Source organism: Molossus molossus, unplaced genomic scaffold, assembly GCF_014108415.1.
Source record: "Molossus molossus isolate mMolMol1 unplaced genomic scaffold, mMolMol1.p scaffold_m16_p_21, whole genome shotgun sequence".
Taxonomy (NCBI): Eukaryota; Metazoa; Chordata; class Mammalia; order Chiroptera; family Molossidae; genus Molossus; species Molossus molossus.
This window is the reverse complement of record NW_023425357.1, coordinates 42,753,602-42,774,642: the sequence shown is the minus strand read 5'-3', so window position 1 is coordinate 42,774,642 and position 21,041 is coordinate 42,753,602. Positions and strand designations below refer to the sequence as shown.

At 53.6% G+C, this 21,041-nt stretch overlaps 1 protein-coding gene across 38 annotated transcripts in view; it reads left to right on the top strand.

Annotated features, from left to right (window-relative positions):
* Positions 1-21,041, top strand: part of NLRC5 (NLR family CARD domain containing 5) — an 85,816-nt gene that overhangs the window by 38,145 nt on the left and 26,630 nt on the right. For 26 of the 38 annotated variants that reach the window (XR_004961203.1, XR_004961202.1, XM_036276124.1 and 23 more), the window contains 16 exons: positions 322-381; positions 2,535-2,600; positions 3,080-3,163; positions 4,892-4,975; positions 5,926-6,015; positions 7,192-7,260; positions 8,246-8,314; positions 9,103-9,186; positions 9,582-9,665; positions 11,073-11,162; positions 12,223-12,267; positions 13,146-13,235; positions 15,511-15,594; positions 18,795-18,878; positions 20,302-20,391; positions 20,577-20,639. Coding sequence is in view for 36 of the 38 variants with exons in the window: in XM_036276124.1 (XP_036132017.1) it covers positions 322-381; positions 2,535-2,600; positions 3,080-3,163; positions 4,892-4,975; positions 5,926-6,015; positions 7,192-7,260; positions 8,246-8,314; positions 9,103-9,186; positions 9,582-9,665; positions 11,073-11,162; positions 12,223-12,267; positions 13,146-13,235; positions 15,511-15,594; positions 18,795-18,878; positions 20,302-20,391; positions 20,577-20,639 (1,236 nt within the window). In the remaining 2 variants the exon portion in view is untranslated. The remainder of the gene's footprint in view (positions 1-321; positions 382-2,534; positions 2,601-3,079; positions 3,164-4,891; positions 4,976-5,925; positions 6,016-7,191; positions 7,261-8,245; positions 8,315-9,102; positions 9,187-9,581; positions 9,666-11,072; positions 11,163-12,222; positions 12,268-13,145; positions 13,236-15,510; positions 15,595-18,794; positions 18,879-20,301; positions 20,392-20,576; positions 20,640-21,041) is intronic. The other 12 variants (XM_036276116.1, XM_036276114.1, XM_036276115.1 and 9 more) reach the window with 6 other exon arrangements.

Sequence of the window (21,041 nt, the reverse complement as noted above, 5' to 3'; positions counted from 1 at the left end):
AGCCACTGAGCCATACCAGCCGGGTGCACTATGCCTCTTAATACTAAAACACAGTAACTCATATAAATCTCTCAGGGTTTCTAATTTCTATTATCTTTCTTGTAAACGTTGATTTCCTGACTTTTTGAAACACTTTATCGAGCAATGGCAGTCGCAATTTCACATGTCTGATTTGGAGCACTTTTGCCAATTCTATTGTTCCTCTGTAAATTACAAAACCAGCTTTCTCTGGCTGTTCGGGACAGCAAGGGATGTGCAGGTAGGGGGTGCAGCGCTGATTTCCAGTCTGTGGGTTTCATGGCTTGCTGTCTGACCCTGCAGGAAGGCGGACCTCATCATCCTTCTCTCTCCGCCTGCAGAGACAGCTGCAGAGCTACGTGGGTAAGAAGTTAGGGAGGGTGTGGGTCTGGGCTCATCCTGAGTTGTGATCTGGGCTCAGGCACTTGTGGGGAAAGGTGATCAAGGGAGCTTGGGGAGAGCTGGAATGTGGGGATTATTCTTGCTACGGCTGCCCTGAGAAATGACTTACTTCTCAGAGCTGGCAAAGAACTTTAGCTTCCTCTAGCCTCTCTGGACCACATGTGGCTCCTGTGGTGAGAGAGCATCCCCAGGAATCTTTGCGTGCACCAGACTCTTGGGGTGGGGTGGGTGGGGGGAGGCATGAAGATGCTGTTAGATGGCATTACTATGTGGGGAAAAGTCTTCTAACTGCAAAAAAAGAAAACAAAAGGAAAGCAATTATGGTACCTACGTCTTGCAGTTGTTCTGAAAATTAACCGAATGGATACATTGAAAGTGCTCAGGACTCTGCTGCACCCAGTTGGGCCCCGGCTTGGCCAGTCCTGGGTGGACAAAGGAAGGGAAGCTGCCTTTCCATGAAAGAACATTCCAACTGTGCTTCCCCACACCACTCCCCCACGAAGACTCAGCGACTGATGAAGTTGTATGTCCTTGAGCAAGTCCTTTCCCCACTCTGAGCCTCAGTTTCCTCACTCATACAGTAATTCAGAAGAACCACTATCTTTTCACCCTCTGACTTCTGGAGATGTGGTATGCAATACGGTAGCCATATGTGGCTATTTATTTATTTATCTTTTATCCTTACTCGAGGACATTTTGCATTTACCTTCAGATAGAGCAGGAGAGAGAGAGGGAGGAAGAGAGAGAGAGAAACATTGATGTGAGAGAGACACATCGAGTGGTTGCCACCCACATGACCCCAACGGGGGCCGGGGACAAACTACAACCGAGGTACGTGCCCTTAGCAGGAACCAAACCCGGGACTCTCTGGTCTGCAGGCCGACACTGTAACCGCTGAGCCAAACTGGCCAGGGCCACATGTGGCTATTTAAACTTATATGAATTAGCCCGGCTGCTGTGGCTCAGTGGATGGAGCGTCATCCTGTGGACTGAGAGGTCTTGGTTCGATTCCCGGTCAGGGCACGTGCCCAGGTTGCAGGCTCAATCTCCAGTAGGAGGCGGCAGGAGGCAGCCGATGGATGTATCTCTCTCACATTGATGTTTCTCTCTCTCTAAGAAAATCAATAAAAACATATTTTAAATTTTTTTCCTTTATTGATTTTAGAGAGAAAGAAAGGGAGAGGGAGAAAGAGATAGAAACATCTATGAGAGAGAACATGGATTGGCAGCCTCCTGCATGCCCCCCACTGGGGATTGGGCTCACAACCTGGGCATGTGCCCCGACCGGGAATCGAACTGGTGACCTCTTGGTGCATCGGTTGATGCTCAACCACTGACCCACACCAGCTGGGCTATAAAAACATATTTTTAAACTTTTATTAATTAACATTATGTCCAGTGGATGTTTTATTTCATCAGTCGCATCAGCCACATTTCAGGTGCTCAATGTCTATAGGAGGCTAGTGGCTCCCGTAACGGATGGCACAGATACAGAACATTTTCATCATCGCAGAAATTCTGTTGGATGGCATGGATCTCGAAATCTGTGCAAATTTGGCTCGCATGCCAGCTTCTCTGCAGCCCCAGCCTGGCCTAGTGGAAGAGAGCCTGCAGGTGCCGTGGCTTTTCACAGCCTGGCTCACGTACATTCCAGGTCCTGGCCTTCTGAACCACAGATGGTACATCTACAAATGGAGACATCGCATCTTAAACAATGGCAGCTGCTTTTTACCAAGCTTCAATCTTGTGCCCACCCTATAGTGGGCACTTGATCATATATCAGTCCTCATTCAATCCTTCAATCACTCTATATGTTAGATATTGTCATCTCATTTGAGAAAAGAGAAAATGGAGGCTCCGAGGGGTGCAGTGACTTGCCCAAGGCCACAAAGCTATATAATATATATAGCAGAGACAGAATTTCAATATAGGTTCCATGTGACCTCAAACTGTTTGCTCCTGCTGCTTTGCTGAACAATGCCTTCAGCACCTTCAAACAGCAGCCTCTGTTAGTCATTCACTGTGGGTCATGCTAAAGAGTCTTCAGTCTCTAGAAGCCAAGAGCAGAGCCTAAACTCCTGAGCCCAAGCCAATGTTGGATTTGTTCTTGCCAGAGCCCCAGACGTTCAGGGAAACGCCAGCCAGCGGAAGGAGGCTCCGAGCAGAAGCCTGGTGCTCAGGTGCTCAGGGGGACCCTTTGCCTTAGGGCGGGATATGATATGGGTGGAGGGTCCCTTCCCAGGGAGGCATAGCAGGGACAGGGGGAATAAAGGGAAAAGCGGACATGGGGCAGGGAATGGACATGAATACCCCATCCTGGCCTGAACAAGGAGCACCTGGCATAACAACGACAATAACTGTAATTTAATGGGTCCTTGTGCTGGGCACTGTGGTATTTTATATCCATCACCTCACTGTTATTCTTTTGAAAGTTCTGCAAAGTATACATTATTGTTCCCACTTGACAGTGGAGGAAATTGAGTCTCAGGTTAAGTGCCTTGCCCAAGATCACCCAGTTACTGAGAAGCAGGGCCAGGATTCAACAGCAGGTCAGTTAGCCTCCTGGCTCCCAACTCCTCTGGCTGACTGGGGGCCAGGAGCTAGAGGAGGCATCGTGTAGCTTCTGGCCCTGAGCCCTTCTGCCCCTACCCCACCCTAGGCTGCAGAAGTGTCAGCTAACCAGCTGTCACGTGGAGATGCTCATAGCCCAGCTCCGGGAAGGCCGTCACCTAGACGAAGTAGAGTGAGTATCATGGGACACCCTGGGGCAGAAGACTGGAGGGGAGGGTGGGCGGTACAGGGAGGGCCTCAGCTGTGGGTGGATGGTATGGGAAAGCTGCCTCATTAAGGATCTGGGGGAATCCGAATATCGTAACAGCTGCCGCAGTTTAGCACTCGCCCTGTGCCAGGTGCGTTCACACGCATCTCTCGCATCTCTCGTTTAATCCTCACGTCCCTGTGACAGAAGTACTGCTACTGTGCCCATTTCATAGAGGGGGAAACTAAGTCATAGAAAGTATGTTTGCTCAAGGCCACACAGCTAAGAAGAGTCCAGGCCAGGGTTCAAGTTGAGACTGTCTTACCTCAGGCCTCATCCTTGTAACCCCTGTCAGAGAGATCTGCAAAGCAGAAACTTCACCACACTTAGTCTGTCTTCCAAACCATATCCCTCAAGGTCCCTTCACCTTGTCTTCCTCCCAGACTACAGTGAGACGACCTCTTTTCTGGCTGGAGAAATTCCCACAATGTTCCGCTCCTGGGCGGAGCCTTTGAGAGTAGGGCTTGGGACTGGGCAGGTCCTGTCATGGGACCATCCCAGAAAATCCCATGGGTGTGAAGGTGGAGTGATGGAATGCCAGGATGTCTTTTGAAGTGAGTGACCCCAAGTGGAGATGGATGGGATGAGGGCTACTTTGGTGACCAAAGCTTAATTAAGCCTTGACCTGTCCCACCGGGAGAACCAAGGCAAGATTAGAAAAGGTGTTTTTACCAGACTGGCATACTTCCACCCAACTTGCCACCACCAGCCTGTCTTCCCCGCATTCTGTCGCTTATAATAAGGGCCCCATCACCCACCTGGTTACACAGACCAAACAGCTCTCAGCTTCCTGGCCTTCCTCCATAGACAGTCCTTCCTGAATGGACCTACGCTCTGCATAGCTCTCAACCATCCTCTTCCTCCACCTCCCTAGCCCAAACCACTGTCATCTGTCCCCTGGATGACCCCATCTGCCTCCTCACTGAGTTCCCTGCTTCCACCCTGGCCCCCTCCACCTGGCACAGGGTGAACTGCATCTCATTCCCGCCTGTCCCCTCCACTCCTTCCCACTGCTCAGGATAAAGCCTAAAATCCCATGTGACCCGGAATTCTGCTCCCAACCCCCAAACCCCATCTGACCCCTCGCTCCCACTTAGTTCTCCATCCAGACATTCTGCTCCCCCTCCAGTCCTCAAATGTGCCTTTGAATGTGCTGCTCCTGCGGCCCTCTCCCGCCGCTCACCTATTGAGCTCCTGGTGTTGGCAGCACGCGGCTCAAACATCAGGGAAGCCTCCCCTGACACCGGATGAGGTCATACACCCCTATCACCATTTACTTTATCACAAGAAGCAATTATGTAGGTTGCGGCATAAATAAATGGTTGAGGACAGGGCCTTGAAGTCAGGCTGCCTGGGTTCAAATCCCAGGTCCACCTTTGAGCAAGTGCCCTAACCAGTCTGTACTTCAGTTTACCATCAGTAAGATGAGGATCATAATAGTGCTGACTTCCTAGGGTTGTTATGAGGATTAAAAATTTAATAATTGTAAAAGCACCTAGGACAGTGCCAGGCAGGTAGCACACAGTCTTTCAACATTCGTTATTATTAAGTTCATCACTGGAAAGATGCTCTGACTGAAGTCAGTGAGGGACTGCGTGCATGTTGAGGGGCCCCTGCCCCGGCAGCATAGGGCATCGGGTCCCTCTGTCTCAGCCTCTCAGGGAACCAGCTGGAGAATGAAGGCTGTCGACTGATGGCAGAGGCTGCCTCCCAGCTGCACATCACCAGGAAGCTGGAGTGAGTGGCCCACCCCACTGTTGGGTAACAGGGAGGACTCTGGAAAGTCCATCTGGGCCCTGCCACCCCCATCCCCATGCCCATAGTCACTTAGGGACCACCCTCATCTTCTCCCAACTCCAGCGAAGTCGGAGTGGCTCAGCGATGCCTCACTTTTGCCTCTGACATGAGCCACTTAGTTACAATCATGAAAACCCCTTGTAAAATAGTCCCCTGTACCTCAGGGGCTTGTTTTCCCGTTTGTCCTTACAGTAGCCCTGGGGCGGAGCGGGACGAGGTGGGGCGGAGCCGGAGGAGGTGGGGCGGAGCCCGACTAGGTTGGGGGGAGCGGGTCGAGGTGGGGTGGTGCTGCATTGAATCAACATTGGGATGTTGGATGGGTGGGCGCTGGGGTGTTGGGTTGGGATGATGTGGAAAGTGGCGTTAAGGAGGGAATACAGTGTTGGGGTGAAGGGTGAGCTGTTGGGGTAGTGGGATGGAAAGAAAGGGTACTGAACTGTTTGGGTAGGGTGTGTTGGGGTCTTAGCATCGAGTGTGGGTTGGGGTGGGGGGGCGCTGAGGTGGGGTAACTGATTTGGAGCCTTGGCTTTGTATTGAAATCCTGGCTCTGTCATTTAGTAGCTTTGTAACCCCGGGAAAGTAATTTAATGTCTCGGAGTCTCAGTTTCCCCATTTGTTACATGTGCTTAGAATGGTGGTTATTTCACACACCAGGAAGCTGAGGCTCAGAGTCCATTCTGATTGCTCCAGCTGGAGAACTTTAATCTCTGAGTAGGGCAGGGCCATGGTCTCTGGGCTCATTCACGTGAGCTGGAACCCTTTGAGACCCCTGGGTAAGGGCCGAGGACATCCCAAGAGTCCCAGCTAGCTTGCTGCTGAGCCAGAAGGAGGGGCCGCAGCTATCTGGGGCTGGGGACTTCAGCGGCTGATGGCTGCCTACCTCTGCACAGCCTCAGTGACAACGGGCTCTCCGTGGCCGGGGTGCACTGCGTGCTGAGAGCGGCCAGCGCCGGCCGGGACCTGGCGGACCTGCACATCAGGTGAGAGCTCGGGACGCGGGCACCACCCTGCCTCCAGCCCAGAGCTCCAGCTGCTCCATCCTTCTCAGCCCCGGGGCCTTCAGGGGAAGGACTTAATAAAACCATGATGGGGCTGCAGTTTTGGTATGGAATGGAATATGAAGTAAACGTAAAAATCTTTTTTTTTTATCCTCACCCGAGGACATTTTTGCATTTATCTTCAGTGAGAGCAGGAGGGAGACAGGGAGGAAGAGAAAGAGAGAAACATCGATGTGAGAGAGACACATTGACTGGTTGCCACCCGCACGACCCCAACCAGGGCTGGAGACAAACTGCAACCGAGGTACGTGCCCTTAGTGGGACCCGAACCTGGGACTCTCTGGTCCGCAGGCCGACACTCCAACCGCTGAGCCAAACCGGCCAGGGCAGTAAACATAAAAATCTTCAGTCATCATTTTTCTAATAAAGCTTTTCAGACATACTTCAAGGTAGGGAGAATGGTATAACAAACACCCACTTCCCACCAATAATTATCAACATTTTGTTGCTCTTACTGCATCTGTCCCTTGAAAACCTAATTTTTAGAAGAGAATGTCATTGTAATCCCATTTTTAAGAAGAAAGAAAGAACATTCACTGCACTAAAGAAAAAAGTGCTCACTGATATGTGGAGAGATGGTGGGTGATCTTTTTCTTCGTTTTTTTTGTTTGGTTTGTTTTTTACTTTACTGTTTTCTAAGTCCTCCACATGGATGAAGTATGACTTTCGTAATGAGAAAACATACACGTAACACTCGGTTTGCAAGGCGAGGCGGCCGGGCTGTAAGTCACAGCCTCCTGTGCGTCTGTGTCTGCCCAGACCTGGCAGTGACCTCCCCTGCTGGGTGAGCACCTGCAGCCAGGTGCCACGAGTGGGCAGAGGGAGGGCTTCTGCCTGAGGCCCAAACCAGAGAGACTACAGAACTGAAGTTTAATCCGAGGACTTGCCGGAAAATAAGGGCTGATGGTTTGTGAAATCTCTGCGGAGAGACTTCAGGCCCCGGGAAACTCAGAGGAAGTCAGGGGAGGCTCAGAGGAAGTGGCTGCAGTGGGAGCCCGGGGACGGCACCTTAGGGGTCCCTCCACCTCAGGCTAAAAATCATCTGGAGCAGCAGGGGCCCCATAAGCCTCTTGCCTCCTCCTCCTCTTCTCTCCACAGCCTCTTGCACAAAACTGTGGTCCTGACGTTTGCCCCAGAGCTGGAGGAGCAGAAGGGAATCCAGGAGAGGTAGGGCCCCAACACCAGCAGGGCCCCCCTTGGGCCAGGGCCACCCCTTCCCTGACTCCTGCACCTGGACAGTGCCACTCCACTGCCTGGGGACCTTGACACATTCCCGGAGGCTCAGCAGGCTTAAAAGGGGATGCATCCCTGAAGGGGAGGTCACAGCACAGACACCATTTCCTTAGTGGTGCCTGAAGAGAGCCCTGTGATTCAGGGTGGAGATGGCACCACGCTGGGACAGGGATGGGACAGACAGAGAGAACAAGGCCGTTCAGCCTAAGCCCAGAGGGCCGCCTAGCCTATAGCTCTGATTTTGGTCAGAACTTCTGCCTCCCTTTGTCATGAGGACCTTTGCAGTGGTTCTCCACCTTCCTAATGCCGGGACCCTTTAATCCAGCTCCTCATGTTGTACGTGGTGTATCTGCACGTGGGCGGACCCGCCTGGAGACGGATAGAGGAGCGGGGTCTCGGTTCCTAAAACCATCGGAAATATGTGTTTTCCGATGGTCCTAGGCGACCCCTCTGAAAGGGTCATTCGACCCCCAAGTTGAGAACCGCTGCTTTAGAGAGTGTTTGCCTCCTCCAAGGTGCCTTCCTTGATTGCCCCAGCCCAGCACATGGGCAGAGACTCAGCTCTTTGCTCCTCAATGTCCACCTACAGTGTCTTCTGTAGGGTCTCAGCTTTCAAAGGCTTGCTTGAAGCTGAGGCTGACATCTCTGAAGGCACTGATGATGATGATGAGATTAATGACACATAGCCGAGGTCTGAGCACCAAGCATCAAACTAAGGCGATTCACACCCCTTCTTCCAGTAAGAGCCTAAGAGACGTGTCCCAGTTTACACACCAGGACACAAGGAGGCCCAATTGGGACCAAGGTCTGACTGTCCCCAGGCCCATGCAGAGATTGGATGGTGGGAAGCGAGTTGGGGATGGACTCTGGAGATGGTGGATGCGGTGTTTGCTCAGCCTGGCCCGGTGTGTCTCTCCAGGGCTGTGCCCCCTGACAGCCTTATGCTCCAGGTGCCCTGTGAGCTGCCCCAGTTCTCCCCACGGATCAGGTATGGTGATGCCCTGCAGGCCCTGGGTTCCAGCCTCCTACCTTCCTCTGCACAAAGCCTGTCCCCTGGCCCCCAGCCCCGGTGCTCCCTGGATGACGTGACCTGCTTTATCCAGGAGCTGGAGCCTGGCTTCCCCGCTTCCCCCCTCTCCTGCCCAGCCTACCTCGGGCAGGGCTCATAAGGCAGCCCCCTCAGTCACCTTCCCTGCCCAGGGGCACCCTTCCTTTTAATGCCTCCAACTTCTAGCAGCTGAGGGCTTGGGAGTCTAGACAGAGAGGATGGGGAGCTTGCAGCTCCTTCTCTACGGATCCTGGGGCCTGGGCCTGGGGACAGCGCAGCCTCTCAGGGCACCCATCAATCTCCTTCTGGCCTGCTCTCTTCTTTGTCCATCTGAATCTCCCTCCCTCTCTGTCTGTCTCTATTCATGTCTGTCTTATTGTCTGTGGCCCTTTTCTCGCTGTCCGTTTATCCTCCTCTGTCACTGTGCTCGTGTGCACATGTGTGTGTGCATGTGTGTGTACATCTGCCTCCTCTCTCTCGGTCTCTCTCCCCCTCCCTCCTCTGTGTCTTTCCATCTTGGTGACCCTCTCTCTGTGTCTCTGACTCTCTGGTTCTTCTCTGCCCGTGTGTAACCGTCCGTGTGTTGGTCCCTCGGTCTGTCTGAGTGCCAGATGCGTTCCAGTCCCTCTCCTGCAAGCCTGGCTCTCCGCCTGTGTGTCTGGGGTGGTGGCTGCTCTGGCCTCCGCTGGGCGGAGTGGGGCTGCAGGGTGTGGTTCTGCCCTCCGCAGGCTGACGCACTGTGGTTTGCAAGCTGAGCACCTAGAGCAGCTCTGCACGGCACTGGGAGGAAGCTTCAGCCTCAGCCACCTCGAGTAAGTGGTGCAAGTGGTGCCGCTGGAAAGCGTGTGGGTGGGACTAATCCGTCAGTGAGTGTTGGGTGGTTTTGTTTTGCTTTCTCAGATTTAGATCAGCCTTTCTTTTCCTGCTACAACCCAGAACCCATTAGAGAACCTGGTGAAAGTTGTGCCTCTTCCCCTAGAATACAGGTCTCCTACGTTTGACTCCCTCTAAAGCCTATCTCTGAACCCCTCGGGGTCACAAACCTCAGAATCAGAACCCTAGGGAGAACCCAGCTAACCCAGCTGACCCAGCGTGACCTGCTAAGATCTGGCCTGACAGCCCAGGGCCAGAGTGGGACGGTGGGAGAGACAAAGCGCCGGCCCTCCCCACCCCCCTCGCTAACCTGTTCTCCCCCCGCCCCTCCCAGTTTATCAGGCAATGCTCTTGGGGACAAAGGTGCAGCCCAGCTGGCTCAGTGGCTCCCAGGGCTGGGCACTCTGCAGTCCTTGAAGTGAGTAGCTGGCTGGGCAAAGCTTCCGGGGGTTGTCCTCATCGGAATGAGGGGATGTGAGGGGCGGGTAGAGGGGTTCTTCCTAAGTCCCATCTCACCCCTTCCTGGGTTGTCAGAAAGCTTAGTGAGAAGACGCATGTCAGTTGCCTGGCCCAGTCTCTGACAGGGGTTGAGTGCCCAGTAAAAGTTACGATTCCCATTGAATAGAGACTGGCCTCTGTGACTCTGTGGTTCAGCTTCTGGTTTAAGGTTTCACTTCAAGAACCTGTCTCTGGAGGCCCAGGTCACCCAGGGCAAGGCAGGCGTGATGGAAAGTATTACTGATTAATGGAATGGCTGGCAGCCGTTCGGGCCCTGGGATACAGGGAGGGGCCGTTTGACGGGGTGCAAGCTGGTAGACAGGGAAGGTTCGTATCCCACAGGACAGCGAATCAGGGTGCCCAGGGCATCTGGAGGGCCCTCAGCATCCGGCAGAGATGGGAGGTTTTCAGTGTGGAAGGGAGGCAGGGAGCCAAGAACTCCAAGACTTTGTCTGCAGCAGACCAGAGTTCTTGGGCCCTAAAAGGCTCCTGTGTTCTTGGTTCCCGCATCTCCTGTTCCCCCAAGATCTTCTGGGACGAAGTGAGAGGAGCCCTGGACAGAGGTCACAGGTCCTAGGTTCTCAGTGTGACCTTGAGCAAGTGACATCACCTCTCTGAGCCCCTGGTTCCCAGTCAATTAACCCAAACTATAGAGGGGCTGTATTTTGTCTACAACCTTAGAATGAGCACTATGGCCTGGTGGCCCTTCCTGCTCAAGAGTCTCATTGGGGCATTGGAAGGAGAGGAGGTCACCTCCGTCACTGTTCGGGGCCTCACCACTGCAGGCAAATCTATGCTGATTGACGCTGTCGGGGCAAAGCCCCATGTGACCTTGTCGATACTGTGAACGCCTGGTATGACCCAGGGCCTGTGAGAGTCTACCAGGATCCTTGTCCCCAAGAGTGTGTTATTAAAGGACCAATAAAAATCACCATGACAGGTTGACAGACTAGGAAGGAAAGGAAAAGCTTTTTCCTGTTTTCTGAGCAAGCGACCCCTCCATTTTCATTTCACTGGGCACCACCCTCCTCTGTCAGGTGCCTAAAAGTACTCCCCACGTTCATCACAGACAGAGGTCACCACGGGAGTCTTATCTCAGCTCTGTCACCAGTATGTCTTGTAACTTTGGGCAGGACCTTGCTGCTCTAAGGGCCTCAGTTTCCCCATCTGTACAGTGGGGAGATGGGAGAGGCACTCTGACCAGTCAGAGTTCAGTGAGTTTCATCTTTGGGACTTGGGGTTAAACCCCCCACCCTGTGCTCTGACTACAAAGAGGGTGTTTCTAAGTCCTGGGTGACCCATCAACACCACTCCTGTTCTTCTCCAGCCTCAGTGAGAACGGCTTGTCCCTGGACACTGTGTTCAGTCTGGCCCAGTGTTTCTCCACTGTGCAGTGGGTCCTCCACCTGGACATCAGGTGAGTGTGCCGCTGGGCCCCGCCCTGCCCCTTTGTCTGCTGCATTCACGACGTAGCACCCTCAGGGCCTGAGGGATAGGGGTCAGATACTGCTGAGCGAATGAATGATGAATGAATATAGCCCCAGGGACACTCAAATTTCTCCATGGGACACAGTTCATCAACTCCCTTACTCACTCTGGGAGACTTTTTTTTCCATTTTTTGTTCGGATAGAGTGGGAGGGAGAGAGAGGGCCCAGTTTTCTTAAAAGTCTCCCAGAGAGCCCTGGCTGGTTTGGCTCAGCGGTTAGAGCGTCGGCCTACGGTCCAGAGAGACCCGAGTCCGGTTCCCACTAAGGGCACGTATCTTGGTTGCGGTTTGTCCCCGGCCCTGGCTGGGTCGTGCGAGTGGCAACCACTCGATGTGTCCCTTTCACGTCGATGTTTCTCTCTCTCTCTTTCTCTGTATCTCTCTTCCTCCCACTCTGTCTGAACAAAAAATGGAAAAATGTCCTCAGGTGAGGATAAAAAAAAAAGAAAAGAAAACTGGGCGTTCCTTTGTGACCATTAAATGCTCAAGGAGTCATCTTAATTGTGGGGTCTCTGGAGCTGATAAGACCATAGAAGGGAAAAGGTACCCAGCCATGTAGCTCCAGGACATGCAATGTAGGTCATCCGTACTTCAACGAGAGGCCTGCCCTTTCGTCCCTATGACCCTCCCAAGAGTGGACAGTGAACAGACAGACCAGGTTCAAATCCAAGCTCAGCACTTACCTGCTGGGCAGCTTTGAGCAGGTCACTGAGCCTCTCCATGCCTCAGTTTTCTCATCTGTGAAATGGGTGTAAGAATACTTCTTTACCTCACAACTTTAGCATGAGAACGAAGGAGATCGTGTCGCTGATGTGTGCTTTGTGTGTGCCTTAATAAACGGAGTGGTCGTCAGTGTAGTTATTGGAGCATTTGCTGAGAATGCAGGCTGCCCTCCAGGCCCCCTTGGCCTGGTGAGCCTGCTCTCCTGCCCCTGCCTGTGCAGTGGTCCCTTCGCCTGTTCTCTGATTGTTACCTCCTCTCTGCCTGCAGCTTCGAGAGCCAATGTGTCATCCTGAGAGGTGACAGAAGAGCCAGGTGAGGACAGAGAGCTCAGAGGGTGGGCTCTCCTCTCCGTCTGGTCCCTATTTCCTAGAGGAGCCCCCACCCTAGACCCATGCTGACCACTGCCAGCTCTAGAGTAACCCCTCCCCCCATCTACATTTGCAGTAATCAGCTGCCTTAAATCTCTTGGAAGAAGCCAGTGCAGATGAGGGAGGGGACATCGGGTAATGAGCAGAGCAGGTGCTAGCTGATTGCTGCTGTGGGGGAGGGAAGAGAGAAACTGTATTTCTGTCTTGGGACTTTTGCAGACCTCTGTTCATATGAGTCACTGCCCTTTCTCAATCTGAGGGTCACATCTGAGAAACAGACCGTTGGTGCTCTTGACAAACTTCCCACCTCTTGGCTGTAAACAAGGGGCAGTCGTTAGTTCTCTGCAGACGTTTCCAGCTGCCCCCTGGTGGGACACCGAGGTCTCACTTGGGAGGTGGGCAAGCCACCTAGTGTGAGGCGCTGGGCTGATGTGACCAGGGATGGCAACGCCATGACAGGTGGTTGTCTGAAATCAGGGCTGGCCCAAGCCTGGGGTGATCTTGCTTCCCGGCCTAGGGTCTCTGTTTCTGGGGACCCTCTGAGTTTTCGAGGCACAGGGAGACAGAAGTGATTGATGTGAAGGCCACAATCAGAGCAAGGAGGACTCTGTCCTGGCTCCCTCACCAGGTCAGGTGCTGCCCTGGACAGGTGTAAGCTGCTGTCTTTCTCACTGTGGCTTACCTTCCCTGGGCCTCAGTTTCCCCACCTGTGCAGTGAGGGGTTTGACTGTCCCGAGGTCCCCTCTCAGCCCTGACTGATGCGTCTCATCTTCCAATGTGGAGGATTTCAACTTTCCTCTCAAAATGTTCCCCCCACTCCAGGGGCCTGTCGGCAGCTGGCTCTTTGCCAGAGTTCCCAGCAGGAGCCCAGATCTCTGGGTTTGACCAGCGCTGTGTCCCCAGGAGCTTCTGGTACCACCTTGCCCACTTCCTGTTTGGGGGTAACCACAGTAGGGTGAGGGCTCAGGGAGTAAGGAGTGCATGGGGGTGGGGCAAGGGCTGGGAGAAGGGAGAAAGAATTTGAGAGAAGGGGCAGGAGAGAGGGTGTGTGTGAGGGTGCGTGTGAGGGCTGAGTGTGAGGGTGCGTGTGAGGGCTGAGTGTGAGGGTGCGTGTGAGGGCTGAGTGTGCGTGTGAGGGCTGAGTGTGAGGGTGCGTGTGAGCGCTGAGTGTGCGTGTGAGGGCTGAGTGTGAGGGTGCGTGTGAGCGCTGAGTGTGAGTGTGCGTGTGAGGGTGCATGTGAGGGCTGAGTGTGAGTGTGAGGGTGCGTGTGAGGGCTGAGTGTGAGGGTGCATGTGAGCGCTGAGTGTGCGTGTGAGGGCTGAGTGTGAGGGTGCGTGTGAGGGTGAGTGTGAGGGTGCGTGTGAGGGTGCGTGTGAGGGTGAGTGTGAGGGTGCGTGTGAGGGTGCGTGTGAGGGTGAGTGTGAGGGCTAAGTGTGAGGGTGCGTGTGAGGGCGCGTGTGAGGGCTGAGTGTGAGTGTGAGTGTGAGGGCTGAGTGTGAGTGTGAGGGTGCGTGTGAGGGCTGAGTGTGAGGGTGCGTGTGAGGGCTGAGTGTGAGTGTGAGTGTGAGGGCTGAGTGTGAGTGTGAGGGTGCGTGTGAGGGCTGAGTGTGAGGGTGAGTGTGAGGGTGAGTGTGAGGGTGTGAGGGTGAGTGTGAGGGCTGAGTGTGGTGTGTGTGAGCGCTGAGTGTGAGGGCTAAGTGTGAGGGTGCGTGTGAGGGCGCGTGTGAGGGCGCGTGTGAGGGCTGAGTGTGAGTGTGAGTGTGAGGGCTGAGTGTGAGTGTGAGGGTGCGTGTGAGGGCTGAGTGTGAGGGTGCGTGTGAGGGTGCGTGTGAGCGCTGAGTGTGAGGGCTGAGTGTGAGGGTGAGTGTGAGGGTGTGAGGGTGAGTGTGAGGGCTGAGTGTGGTGTGTGTGAGCGCTGAGTGTGAGGGCTAAGTGTGAGGGTGCGTGTGAGGGCGCGTGTGAGGGCTGAGTGTGAGTGTGAGTGTGAGGGCTGAGTGTGAGTGTGAGGGTGCGTGTGAGGGCTGAGTGTGAGGGTGAGTGTGAGGGTGAGTGTGAGGGTGTGAGGGTGAGTGTGAGGGCTGAGTGTGGTGTGTGTGAGCGCTGAGTGTGAGGGCTAAGTGTGAGGGTGCGTGTGAGGGCGCGTGTGAGGGCTGAGTGTGAGTGTGAGTGTGAGGGCTGAGTGTGAGTGTGAGGGTGCGTGTGAGGGCTGAGTGTGAGGGTGCGTGTGAGGGTGCGTGTGAGCGCTGAGTGTGAGGGCTGAGTGTGAGGGTGAGTGTGAGGGTGTGAGGGTGAGTGTGAGGGCTGAGTGTGGTGTGTGTGAGCGCTGAGTGTGAGGGCTAAGTGTGAGGGTGCGTGTGAGGGCGCGTGTGAGGGCTGAGTGTGAGTGTGAGTGTGAGGGCTGAGTGTGAGTGTGAGGGTGCGTGTGAGGGCTGAGTGTGAGGGTGCGTGTGAGGGTGCGTGTGAGCGCTGAGTGTGAGGGCTGAGTGTGAGGGTGCATGTGAGGGTGCATGTGAGGGTGAGTGTGAGGGTGTGAGGGTGCGTGTGAGGGCTGAGTGTGAGGGTGAGTGTGAGGGTGAGTGTGAGGGTGTGAGGGTGCGTGTGAGGGCTGAGTGTGAGGGTGAGTGTGAGGGTGAGTGTGAGGGTGAGTGTGAGGGTGTGAGGGTGCGTGTGAGGGCTGAGTGTGAGGGTGAGTGTGAGGGTGAGTGTGAGGGCTGCCGCGCCCAGCACTCAGTTCCACGCTGATTTCTCGGGAGGCTTCCCAGCTCTGCCATGAGGGCTGTGAGACCCAGGCTGGGCCCCTCCATCCTCCTGGCCTTGATTTCCTCACAGAAGAAGAGGCACCCACGCTGGGGCTGAGCAGGGGTGGACACGTCCGAGGAGGGGCGGATGTCCGGGTGGGGCCAGCTTGTGCAGAGGCCGGGAGGGGAGAAGGCTTGGCTCTGGGGAAGCCTCTCAGTGTGGCCGGAGCACACGCAGGGAGCGTGGAGGCGAGTGAGGCCATAGAAAAGGCGCTTTGCCTTGAACCTAGGAGAATGGGGAGCCACAGAGGGTTCTCATCACAGGAGAGGCCTACCCAGATTTGCACTGTTAGAACATAAGACACTGGCAGGGAGAAGGGTGGAGAGGGCTGGACAGGGGCCCTGAGCCCTCTCTGATCCCCCTGCCCTGCCCACTGCTCCTTTGCAGCCTCAAGGAGTGTCGGCCAGAGCCCCTGAGCCTCGTCCACCTCTGTGAGACTCTGAAGAAGTGCCCAGGGCCCCTGGAGGTCAAGTAAGTAAGGAACACTCCCAGAGGGCGCCATGGGGGCTTCTACCCAGTGACCTGGAGGGTTTGGGGTGTCTTTGTTAGAACCCGGGTGAGTCCTTTCTGGTTCCTTTCTTCCAGACCCCACAGCCCAACCCCCTGGGAGTTTCCTGACCCATTGATAGAAGCCTTGTTGCTCCCAATAACCCAGCTCCTTGCCCCTCCCACTGAGACAAGCTGTGCTGGGCCTCAGCTTCACCTTACTCATTAACTCAGGTACCCAGGTATCCAGTCAGCCCCTCCGCCCCTGGAACCCCAGCCTGGCTGGCAGCCGCCTGGGCCTATCGGTTCTGAAGGCCCCTCCTCAGCGCATGCCCCCTTTGTGTGACCAGCTCCGCCCCCCAGAACACCTAGGGCTCTGATCAGAGCCTGGACTTGGAACCAGGAGTCAAGCTGGGTGACTTTGGGATCGAACTCCCTGGGCTTCAGCTGTGTCCTCTGCAGAGCGGACAGTCAGCCTGTCCTTTGGCTGTCATTGCGATTGCCTGTTCACAGTCACAAAAGAGCCGAGTTCCACAGTTTTACTTTACATCGCACCACATGGGTCTTTCGTTTGCCAGTCTTTTTTTGCTTTCCAGCTCCCATCTCAAACACCCTTCTGGCCCTGTCACAAGCGTATCCATGTTGATCACCTGATGTGTGTCCCTCCAAGCCTTCCTACAGGTTCCAATACATTGGACACACAGGGAGGGTTTCTCGACATTGTTGACAGACACGCAGGATCGTATCCCCTAAGCTCTCTGCACTGAGCTTTTGTCTCGGGACCCCACAGCGAGGCTTCCTGCAATATCAAGACGTGAGGAGCTAATGAGTGCTTTACTAAACCATTTGTGTTAGAATAGTTTGACACTTGATTTGTAGAAAAGCGGCAAAGCAAATCCAGAAAGCTCCCTCACCCAGTAACCCCAGGTTGTTAATATCACTCATTATCACAGTACATTTGTCACAACTAAGAAACTAATCTTGGTACATGACTACTAACTGCACTCCAGACTTTAGACCCCATCTGTGTTACTGCAAATGCCTTCTCTGACCCAGAATCCCATCCAGATCCCACCTGCATTCGGTCATCACGTTCCTTTGTCTCCTCTGGCCAGTCATGGTTTCAATTTGTCTTTGGTTTTCATGACCTTCACAGTTTTGGGGTTTTGTTAAATGAACCTCAATTCGGATTTGTCTGATTTTTTTCTCGTGGTTAGACTGAGGTTATGCATTTGAGGGAAAAATACCACGGAGGTAAGGTGCCCTCCTCATCCCATCTCAGGGCATGTGCTGTGGACTTGACTTATCACTGTTGATGTTGACCTTGATGGTCAGATTTTATTGTTGTAAAGTTGCTTTTTAATGAAAACACTTTGATTATGAAGACTATCAAGCATATATAAAATCAGAGAGAATAGTGTGATCGAACCTTAGTTCCCCTCTACCTCCCTCAATAATCTGTCACTCCATGGCCCCAACACACATATATGCATAGACGCACACACTCGCACACACATGTGCATATGCAGACACCCCCACACACGTCATTTTGTTTTTGTTTTTTTTATTTTTAATTCTTGCCCGAGGACATTTTTCCATTTTTTGTTCAGATAGAGTGGGAGGGAGGAGGAGAGAGAGAGAGAGAGAGAAACATCGACATGAAAGGGACACATCGAGTGGCTGCCACCCGCACGACCCAACCAGGGCCAGGGACAAACTGTAACCGAGGTACGTGCCCTTAGCGGGGACTGAACCCGGGTCTCTCTGGACTGCAGGCCGACGCTCCAACCGCCGAGCCAAACCGGCCAGGGCCACACACATCATTTCGAAGCAGCTCTCGGGCACCTTATAATTTCATCTGTAGATATTTCAGTATGCTTAGCTAAAAGAGAAGTGCTCTGTTTTTTTAACAAAACCATAGCCAGTATTATTACAGGACAGAATGAGTTTGTGCATCTGGTGCTAGTAGAGCCAAGTATTAGATGCTGAGAACTACAGGGAGAGAGACTGGCTATTTGATTATGAGTGGCCCCGTCCAGGAGAACGGGAAGTTAAAAGCAGAATTCCTTGATGGGGTGTAGATTACAGATTCTATAGGACAAAATCACAAGACACAGAGGGTGAGGGGTTGGGGGGGGGGGGCTGGAAGCTGATTGGTTGGCAGAGATGAGGTAATAAATCATTTCTTTGGGTCTTGAGGACAGCTCTGGGGTCTTTTCAATGTCTCTCTGTCTGATCTCAATGGAAAGTAGCCAGGGAGTCATCCTACCTTATGGCTCAGGAGCTGAAACATAATTTATGTCAAGCCCTGGCTGGTTTGGTTCAGCGGTTAGAGCGTCGGCCTGCGGTCCTGAGAGACCCGGGTTCGGTTCCCGCTGGGGGCACGTACCTCGGTTGCAGTTTGTCCCCGGCCCTGGTCGGTTGTGCGGGTGGCAGCCACTCGATGTGTTCCTTTCACATCGATGTTTCTCTCTCTCTCTCTGTTCCTCTCTCTCCCTCCCACTCTACCTGAACAAAAACAAAAAACAAAAAACATAATTTACGTCAAGATGTTATCTTTAGCCTGCAGTGGTCCAGACAGCATGACCATTAGTCAGGTCTGGGCTACTGTCTTCTGCTGCCTCGGGGGTTGCTGATTATCCGAGGGAATGGTTAGGTCTCTTAGAGGTAGAGAGAGAGGGAGAGACAGAGATGGAGAGAGAGAGATTTTTAGAGCTAGGATTTAAAACTATATTTAGTCCAAGTCATAAGGACCCTAAAATAGTAACTTTATTTTATGACATATTAAAATTATCAAATAGCCCATCAATGTTTAATTCTCCTTGTTTGTTTTTACATGCCTTTTGATACGAACCCTCCACAGTATGCATGTACCACAAATTATTCTGCCCACCCCCAGTCTAGACAGACATCCAGACTGCTTCCAATATTTTTTGTGTGTCTCTTTGGGTTCGTTTTTGTTTGTTTGTTTGTTTTTAAGCACTGCAAAAAGCACTCTTTTGACAAGTCAAAGGAAACAAATTTGTATAACCCAGCATTTCCCAAACTCAGGGACCTAGCATTCAGAGGGAATGTTTAGGGCACAACCCTGGTTTAGGACCCCTGCCCAGAAGGCTCTGGCTGTGTGGTCCTGGACCTAGCTGTCCCCAAGGCTTCCCACCTCATTCCCATGTTTTGTTTCACAGATTGTCCTGCATGGTGCTGAGCGAACAGAGCCTGGACACCCTGCTGGGGCACCTGCCCTGGCTCCCCCAGCTAAGCCTCCTGCAGTAAGACTGTCTTCTCCATTTCTCTGTGCAGACACCCCACCCCTTCTCTTGAGCTGTGTCAGCATTTATCTGTCACCACTGGGAGCTCGAGTCTGCTTCCAGCTCTTTCCTCATACTTTATCAACCTTCGGGAGGTTATTTGATCCCTCTGGGTCTCACTTTCCGCATCTGATAGATGGGATTAATGTTCCCCAACCCCTCCCCCAGGGACAGGACTCAAACAAGACAGCTGTTGTAAAAGCGCCTAGAAGATGGCTTCTTGGCCTTTTGACTAAGATCAACTGTAGTATCTGTACTTACCAGTTTAGAAGCACCTAGAAGAATGACTGGCCAGTGACAGGTGGGCTGTGACTGCTCCCCACCCACGGAAAGTCTGCCTGTGGAGCGGGACTTCACAGATGTAGGTTATGTTTACGTCACAAACCCTTTCTTAAAGGTCACCATGCAAACTTCATAAAAGGGAAATTAGCAGCATCCCCTAAAGTATTTAAAATTCTGTTTTCTAGTTTCAGCTCAGACTGGTTAGAATTTAAAAAGGATTTACTTTAAATCTTCTAGCAGGAGGGAAAGCTGCAGCTGAGATGGAAAAATACAACAGGAAATGAAATCGTTTCATTAATAGTAGCAACATAAGTTCTAACGCTAAGGAACTCTGGGACTCCTGACACAGCTCCCGGCCCACATGGCACCCAGGATCTCCAGTCCTGGGGGGGGGCGGGGAGACGGGGACTTTCCGGAGGTGGGCGAGTGCTGCAGAGCTCACAACCCCCAGGGCACCCGCTCTGGTCCTACCCTGTGGGGAGAGAACGGGTCGGGCAGGGCTCCTTTGAACACAGAAGGTGGTGGGTTAATATGAACAGGTGCAAAACTTTAGACCAGAGAGGGACTTCTCTACACCCAAGTCACAGCATCTGTCTTTGGAACGAGGTGGCCAGCCTGACCGTCGCCGGGGCTGACACTTTGTATTCCTCAGTCACAGTGCTGGTGCACCCCCTTGGGCCAGGCACTGTTTGGGGTGCTGGAGACGCAGCATCTTACTCCCTGTCGGCAAGACCTGCCTGTGAAGTCTGTGTTGAGGGAGAAACAATAGAATAATAGCAAGCACAGGTATCAGCTAGGCAGTGTGGACCCAACGTCATTACACCCTCAGGACACATGCAGGGGGAGGCATAACATGAGTAGTGACCTGTTGTCCAGGTAGGGAAACTGAGGCTCAGAGAGCTTGAGTGACACACAACCAGAAAGCAGAACCAAGTCTGCTTGACCCCCAAGCCCCCTCTGGAGTTCCCGCCTCCCTCGTTGCTGTGCTGACCTGCCAGCCCTCCCAGCTCTGCTCCCTCCCCTCCAGCTGTCCTGTTCCTCACCCACTGATATTGCTGGGCTCTGACTCGCTGACTCCGGGTCCTGCCCCTTTCCCTCTCAGGCTAAGCCAGACGCCACTGTCCGCGAGGAGCCCGCTCCTGCTGGCTCACCTCTTCAGCCTGTGCCCACGAGTTCAGAAGGTGGATCTCAGGTGGGCATTGCCCTGGGGCTACTGAGGCTGGTCTTGGAGGGTTGTGCCTGAGTCTGGTGGGTGTGAGGGGTAGGATGCAGAGAGTAGGACCCAAGTCAGAGGCCCAGCTTCTGGAGGAGGGGTGCGTCCTGGGGGCATCCCGAGGCTGTAGTCTAGGTGGCTGACCCAGGTCCTGTGTGTTCCAGGTCCTTGCATGATGTCACCCTGCACTTCCAGGCTAGCAAGGAGCAGAAAGGCGGGCGCTGTGGGTAAGTCCCCCAGAGCCATGCCCTGACAGCCAGTGGGCATCGGGACCAGCAGACCTGCCTCCCAGATGGCCAGAGACAGACGGCAGAGACTGTGCAGTGGTTCCCAGGAGGACCTGCAAGGAGACTTGTTTTTTCCTCCAACATGAAGCAGCAGGGTTCCAGAGGGGCTGGGCTTTGTCAAGGGCAAAGGAGTACACATCAGACTAGGCCAGAACTGAGAACTCAAGAAAAAGGGCTTCACCACCTGCCCACCAGACTTTAATCCCAGCTCCACGAGGGCCTGGTGCTTCGGCAAGTTCTTCAGCCTCTCTGACCCTCAGCTCCTGCAGCTGGAGAGGGAGACCCATGCTGCAGGGCATCCGTGAGGACTGAGTGAGAGCCTGTAGGGCCTGAGTGTCCAGG